The sequence below is a fragment of the Denticeps clupeoides genome, chromosome 3 (assembly GCF_900700375.1).
Source record: "Denticeps clupeoides chromosome 3, fDenClu1.1, whole genome shotgun sequence".
In the NCBI taxonomy this organism is placed as follows: Eukaryota; Metazoa; Chordata; class Actinopteri; order Clupeiformes; family Denticipitidae; genus Denticeps; species Denticeps clupeoides.
In genome coordinates this window covers 26,124,554-26,132,298 of record NC_041709.1, presented here as the reverse complement: position 1 = coordinate 26,132,298, position 7,745 = coordinate 26,124,554, and the positions used below count along the sequence as shown (strand labels likewise).

Below are 7,745 nucleotides of genomic sequence, written 5' to 3'. Positions count from 1 at the left end.
TGCATGTGTCCTTTATTTTGCTGTATTTATCAATATCAAAAGGCCAATTTCAGTATTAAGAAACATTTCCCAAGACCTTATCTTATCATCACTATTGGTTTCTTCTTGTTCATTTCAAAAAAACATTTACAGTAAAGGGCGATGGAGTATGTTGCCTCAAATAAGTGGTTATTCACTGTTTATTTGGCAGGATTTGAGTGAGGAAGTGTTCTGCTTGTGCAAGAAGAGCTGTACTAATAGAAATAAAATTACATCCATTAATATAGTGAAAATTGTGACAACAGCAAAGTCATTCAAACCATTTTATTTTTGATTAATCAGATCATGCTCAATTAAACACCATTACATCAGCCATAACCCTATAACCACCCACCTAATATTAAGTAGGTACCCCCTCTGCTGCCAACAAAGCCCTGACCTGTCCAGGCATAAAGACCACAAGACCACTGAGGTAGGTATGCTGCAGTATCTGGCATCAAGATTTGGAGGCCAATTCAACACCTCAAACTAATCTTGATCCATTTTTGGGAGTATGGCATGGTGAATTATCCTGAAAATAATTCACCAGCATCAGGGAAAACTGTTTCCAATGTTTGAGCACAGGAGATCAGGTAGGTGGTATGTAGGTGGTGCACGTGCACCAGCCATCATGATGCCTGCTGACCAGGAACAGATTCTCTAGCAGGCATAATATGGAATCAAGGACAAAATTGCTGCCTAATGTATAAAGGTATGGCTGTTTGGAGAAAAACCATTTAATACACATACAGAAACAAACATTTCACTTCACTAGTGTAATATTACAAACGTCTTCATCCAAAATGTATAATTATGGCATTCCATTTCTCAAAAAATACCATTTCATGCTTTTAATAGGGTGACTGTGTCCATACTGTACTTGTGGGCTGGCACCAGGTCATCAATGCCTCCTTCATTCTCCAGCCTCTTCTCAATCCTGATGAGCAGCTTCACTCCGTCCACGAGCAGCTGCACCAGCCCCACCTCGGTGAAGCCGATGGTGGGCGCATTGCTGACTCTGTACAAACCAGCTTTGGCTGAAGAGAAAGTTTTTTGACTTTTAGCTAATTCATGTCATTTTTAATCAGCCATGTCAAGCACACACACAAAATTTGTATGGAATGCACATGGACAGCAAGACACTCGAATGTGAACCAGGAGACCCAGGATCAAAAACCCCACTTTCTACTGTCCATGTCACTACTGATTGCTCTGGATAAGGGTGTATGATAAAGGCCATAAATGTATAATATTTACAAGCATGCTATTAGGTCCAATACAGAAAGTACAGTGTGTCATTTGAATGTTGTCATGCTACATTCTGAGGCTCCAGTACCTGTGGGATGCAAGTGAAGGCGCAGTCTCTCGAGGATATCATGAATCCGCTTGTTTTGTGGGATGTGACTCAGTCTCACAATGACGCTGGCCTTCAGGCCTGTGCCCACCTCAGCTGGAGAGCTCACCACCCAGCCCAGATGTTCTTTCCACACAAATGGGTGCCGCCACTTCTTGTAAAAAGCCTCCAGCTAAACAGAGCAGAATGTCCAACCACATCTCACATATTTCTTCACTTTGAATTTTCTGTTCATTAAAGACATTTTTGTTTAATACAATTTTTGTCTTTTAAGAACTGCAAATTTCAGTGGGCGAGCATCTAAAGTTTAGTAACAATTAATATGAAGAAAGAGATCTGGGTTTTCTGGTTTGATGCCCTGGTATAACACATAGAAATATAAAGAATATATACCTTCACACTTCATATTTGGCTGCATAGCCCTTGCATGCAATAAGATGTCAACTGACTGTTTCTTAAATTACTTTTTGAGGCAGCAAATTGATGTAAATTATAGATAGAATAATTTCCAACAACATCAACAACAATAATAATAATAATGTGTAGCTCACCTTTACCAAGTTAACACAGATGCATTTGAAAGCCTCTTGGATGTTGGCATCAGTCCTGGAGCTCAACAGCCTGAGATGGTCTTCAGTGTTAATCCACACAACAAGGGATCCATCATTACTCACCCTATGGTGAGAAGAAAAAATGTTAAACCACAGTTTCATTATGCTACTGCTGGCCACAGTGTTTAACATGTCTATTTCATTTTAATTGTTAATACACATCTAGTCCCGCTATTCAGGCCTGCAGCAGTAAAGCATTTTTCACATTCTTGTGATAAATGCTATTGTATTGTGAAATAAGCATGAGTGTTCGGGTAAAACACCAGAATGCAGCATTTATTTATCTCTACCATAGACACAACAACTCCATACCATGAGAGACCCGGGGTTTTAAAGTTGCTGGTGACAGTCCTTTTATTTATGGTTACAGAGAACCCAGCATCTCTTTTCTCCGGTTAATTTGTCTAACCTGAAAAGCTGATGGAACTTCTGGCATTCATGGGTTTTATGGTACATATTGTGGTTCTTGAGTTATTCCTACAGTTCGCCTGGTTGTGTTTGTACTGGACCAGACCAGGATCAAATTAAAGCTTCCTTGAAACTTTTTATGATGTTATATATTGTAGAAGCTGACATGGCCAACCCTTCCTATCTTTCCTTCAGGAACACAATTTTTAAACATTGTGATAATTTCATTGAGCATTTGCCTTTCCTGAATGCTGCATTTGTATGAAATCATAATTGAATTATGTAACTTCACTGTTAGTCCTAAACTGAGTTTGCAGCCCTGAAAAGCAGCCATGGACATGTATTTAGAAATTCTTAAAACGGTCACACTCAAGTTAAATACGAACCATCTTGCTCTGGCATCTGGCCAGTCTCGGCCCACTGCAGTCTTTATCAGCTCAATGGGTGGGACTTGCTGGTATAAAAACCTCTCCTCGCAATGCTGCGTCAACTCCGCCAGATTGGTCAGGCTTCCTGGAAAATCCTTAGCCAGCTCGCTTAGAACTAAAAGCACATGCCACATTTACATTTACATTTAAGGCATTTGGCAGACGCCCTTATCCAGAGTGACTTACAACGTGCTTTCAAGTTATCATCGATGAAGTGATCAGTTCTGGTTCATTAGGACCCCAACTATGAATACAACCTTTTTATTCACTCTGTTGTAGATTTATTGTTGTCGACAATAAGAAAGTTACAAGTTAATCTAAATATTCTTTAAAGAGGAAGGCCGTTTGAAAATATTCAGTGACTGAGCTGTTCTGACCTCGAGGGGAAGTTCATTCCACCACCGAGGGGCCAAGACGGAGAAGAGTCGAGATGAGTGTCTTCCTTTTACCTTTAGAAATGGAGGGACCAGGCAAGCAGTACTGGAGGCTTGGAGTATACAATGTGCAGTGCGAGGTATAATAAGGGCTGTGAGGTAGGATGCTACTCCATGTTTGGCTTTGTAGGCCAGCATCAGTATTTTGAATCTGATGCGTGCAGCTACTGGGAGCCAGAGGAGGGAACGTAGCAGAGGGGTGGTATGGGAGACTTTGGGAAGGTTGAAGAGCAGTCGTGCTGCTGCATTTTGTATGAGTTGTAGAGGTCGGATGGTACTTAGAGGTAGACCTGCTAGAAGGGAGTTACAGTAATCCAGTTGTGAGATTACTAAGGACTGAACCAGTAGCTGGGTGGTCTGGGTTGACAGGTAAGGGCGGATTCGTCTGATATTGACCTAACCCACATTACTGTCTTTTTTAGGGCCATATTTGGTTATGCAAAGCACACAATGTAGTTTGTTGCATAATCTAACGACAGGATATGTAAATGACATAATGACATAAATTCTTGCAAAAAGGCATGCCTGAGTTTTTATTTTATCTAATGAAACTGAATTTATAATCTGTAATCAGAATATGAAAAATATGTAAAGGATTAAAAATTAAGTCAACTAATCAAATAAAATGTACAAAATTAACTACTAAATAAAGTATAAAATAATTTAAAAGGCTTGTCGATCTGTCCTAAATGTTCACATGACCACTGCATCAAATAATGTATTTTAAAATTTTTTGGGAGACAAAGAATTAACCCATATAAAGGGGGGAAATAATCTTTACTTGTCAACGGAGGCTGTTCTGATTTGCATTTGTTCCACTGGTATGCTATGATCATTATTGCAAATGTCCCTTTAAAAGTTTATTGATATTAGCCCTTTTCAATGATCAGAAATAGACAATGAAGTGGCCTCCGTTAGACTTGTTGAGTACTTTGAATACATCATTAGTTCTTGGAAAACATAGTGAACGGCTGTGGCATCTTTGGCTGTAGAAGTAGGGGTAGTTGTAGTACCTTGTTTAGCCAAGGAAAGGAGCTTTCTACGCTCTCCTCTGCTGCAGTGCATCGGAAAACTGAAGTCCTCCACAGCTCGAGACACGCTGACCTCACAGCTTATTGCATACATGCTGTCAAAGTCATCCCCACCCTAAACACACAAACACACACAATAACTAATGCCACAAACTGATCTGTAATCTGTTGACTTGCAGGGGAACAGTCATTTCCATGATTATTACTGTAAAGATCTAACAACGGTTATAACCTTAGAGTGTAGTGTTTAGGCTACACTCTGCCCCCTCCACTCTGTAATTCACTTTACCCGTCATATGAAAAGAAAAAAGTGAAAGTGACACTGCAGCACAGCAACACGATGACAATGAAATGTGTCTTTTGCATCACCTTTAGCACACACTGGGCAGCCATGAAAGATGCCTGGGGAGCAGTGTGTGGGGACAGTACCTTAATCAATGGGACCTCAGTGGCACCTTGGCGGCTCGGGATTTGAACCGACAACCCTTCGATTACGAGTACGCTTCCTTACACACTAGGCCACCACTGCTATGGCTGGTCAGTGTAAACCTGGGCAATTAACACAAACCTTGAGGTTGTCATAATTGAAGTCGCTCTCCTGTGTTCTGCTCATTTTGTGGTCATGGTATGCCTCAATGATGCGGTCGAAGAAGTCGCAGAACAAAATATAGGACTGGGCATCTCCGGCAGCACAACCGACTGACACCGACCCAGCAGAGGATCCTATCAACCAGTGAAAAGCATACATTATACATGTACAATATTTTTATATTTTCTTTGGAAAGAATTACCCATACACAATGTAAAAAAATAGGGTCTGCTGGATTAGATCCTTAAGAGTAAACTCAGTTTTGGGCGTGGAGGATATAGATTTGCCAGTATAGTCCCCAGTCCAACTATAAAAAGTGTAAAAAGTAAAAAGAAATGTTGAAACCTCAGCACATGGACCATCTGGACTAAAGGATTAAATATGATATTGGTTTGATTGACTTCTAATTTTGTTGGGCAGATTTGAGATTTTCTGAAAGTCTGATAAAGCTACTGAATAGACCCAACAGCTAGCATCCCTCCTTGGATGTCATCACAATGCCCACACCTTCTCACCAGACCTTCATGTAAGTTTAAAAGTCTGGTAGGATTTGAAAAAGATTTTAATAGTCAAAATTTATAATCTGCGATCCCCAGCATCATTTGCATGTCACTGCCTATTGCATTCGTAGACATTTACATAGATCAGTTCACATTTCTAAACAAAATCATGCAACTGGGCTGGCCTAGAGTCTCTGCAAGCATAGATTTTCTTTTACATTTAAGGCATTTGGCAGATGCCCTTATCCAGAATGATTTACAACGTGCTTTCAAGTTACCATCGATGAAGTGATCAGTTCTGGTTCATTAGCACCCCGAACTATGAATACAATCTTTTTATTCACTCTTGTTGTAGATTCTAAACACAAGTTCGACAATAAGAAGTTTACTAGTTAATCTAAATATTCTCTAAAGAGGAAGGTCTTGAGCTGCCGTTTGAAAATACTATAGATGCTCGCCCGCTGAAATTTGCAGTTCTTGTCGATAACTACCAGAATTTTTTTTATTTGGTATCAGCTTGGAAAGGAAAAGGTGGAATTGCACATGAATACTTTGCAGTACAGGAGAAAATGCAGAAAAGGCTTGTTTTCTGTCAGACTAATGTTTTGGCCTGCTTGGGAGAGGACTGTGTGTGTGTTTTTCTGCATGAAGATAGGGCCGGAGAGCCCATGGAGGAGTTTGGAGTGTGGACTACGCGATTGTCATTGTAAAAGACAGCACAAAACGAAATGTGTCCTCTGCATTTAACCCTGTTTTACCCTTAGTGAGCAGTGGGCAGCCAAAACAGACGCCCGGGGAGCGCTTGGTGGATCGGGAATTGAACCGGCAACCTTCTGATTACAGGGCCGCTTCACTGTCTTTACACCTTCAGTTGTTTCTGTGTGTCCAGTCCCAGGTATCAACTCCCACATGTCTACGTTTCCCTTAACCCCTAGACGGGATTGTGACACTTTTTTTTGTTATATTATTAATCAATTATCTGTTAGAAATAAATGTGATATAGATGGCAAAAATCTCACCTGGATTCTCTAGACCAGGCCGGATGATATCATCAAAGATGACTCCGCTCTCTGTAGCTCGGTTGAACTGCCGGCTGTACATCTGCAGAGTGAGGATGCGCCCCATGCAGGTGTAGTTCCCATCCAGACAGGGGAACTCCTCTTTGGGGGAGCCTCGTTTCAAATTGAAGCAGCTCATGGGGTCTCTGGGGAGCATATTCTGTGGGGGAAGTCAAGCAGTCTGCAAATGACTAATCAATTTGCTCAAATTCTTCTGTGAAGGTAGGTGGATCTTTCTCAGAAATCTGTTTTCAAGTATGAATGCGGACCCCTGGAATTACAAAATAACTGATGCATATTTTCCATTGAAATGGAATTTTGAGTTGATGTGTCGAAACTATAAAGTTCCTAATTAACTGGGCTACAGATATGAGATGACACAGATGCCAAATTCATTTAGTCATCCATCAGCATGCAAAAGACAACAGAACACACACACAAAAAAGTGTGCTTAACTTTCAGCCAAAACTTCCACAAAAAGATAAATGACTATTATGAACAAACAAGCACTGCTTACCAAGGTGATGGGTTAAATGCACACTTTGTCAGAGTGACAGTCACTTCCCTTTCACTTTCACATGGCACAATTAACTTTACCCTTGATGTGGACGTGAAAACTCCTGGCATTTGAACCCAATAATGTCCTACCTCAAGAATGGGCTTGTATTTTTTCTCCAACGCATACTCAAGAGGAGCTAAAAAAGAAACAAAACGTTTTGGATGGTTAAAACAGCATAATCATCTGTCTCATGGTTGAGTTTATTCACTAGGCTACTACCTCCCATGTTGCTTTATCCACAGAACAGACCCCTGCTCTATAGGCATTTGCTAAATTATCAGGAACAAGCATATGACTTACGCTTGACCTTCCATGGCCTGTCAGTTTGCCACATCTTCACCAGACCAGAAGAGCCAGAACCACATACATCCAAACGGTCCTTTCAATTGGAACAAAGGTGCTATAAATAGCTGTCAGGCGGGTGAAAGTGGGGGCGGTCTGGCAATATTAAAAGACGCTGTCCCCCTCCACCCACCTGCCACGTGTGACTGCATGCAAAGCCACACAATGCCTGAATGCGTGTCATATTTCTTTGGCTTCAGTGATGTGGGTATTTTTGCAGCTGTCTCATTTGTACCAAAGAGTCACAGCATGAGTCCCCTCTCATGCCACCAAATCGGCTTCAGCCTGTTAAGGCATGGACTTTGCAAGACACCTGAGTTGATGTGAATGTGTCGAAACTATAAAGTTCCTAATTAACTGAGCTCCAGATATGAGATGACACAGATGACAAATTCATTTAGTCCTCCATCAGC

The 7,745-nt window shown here is 41.0% G+C and overlaps 1 protein-coding gene across 2 annotated transcripts; it reads right to left on the bottom strand.

The window, feature by feature from the left end:
• Nucleotides 1-289: 289 nt before the first annotated feature.
• Nucleotides 290-7,387, bottom strand: LOC114786038 (creatine kinase M-type). 2 transcript variants are annotated; one of them, XM_028972805.1, is made up of 9 exons: nucleotides 7,291-7,387; nucleotides 7,080-7,126; nucleotides 6,393-6,591; nucleotides 4,853-5,007; nucleotides 4,267-4,399; nucleotides 2,778-2,934; nucleotides 1,924-2,047; nucleotides 1,355-1,544; nucleotides 290-1,055 (listed from the first exon to the last, which is right to left on the bottom strand). In XM_028972805.1, exons 1-9 carry the CDS (start codon nucleotides 7,322-7,324, stop codon nucleotides 862-864), a joined length of 1,233 nt encoding a protein of 410 aa, XP_028828638.1. In that variant the 5' UTR covers nucleotides 7,325-7,387; the 3' UTR covers nucleotides 290-861. The 2 variants fall into 2 exon arrangements, with proteins under 2 accessions (XP_028828638.1, XP_028828639.1); XM_028972806.1 differs by having other exon boundaries at nucleotides 7,210-7,330.
• Nucleotides 7,388-7,745: the final 358 nt, after the last annotated feature.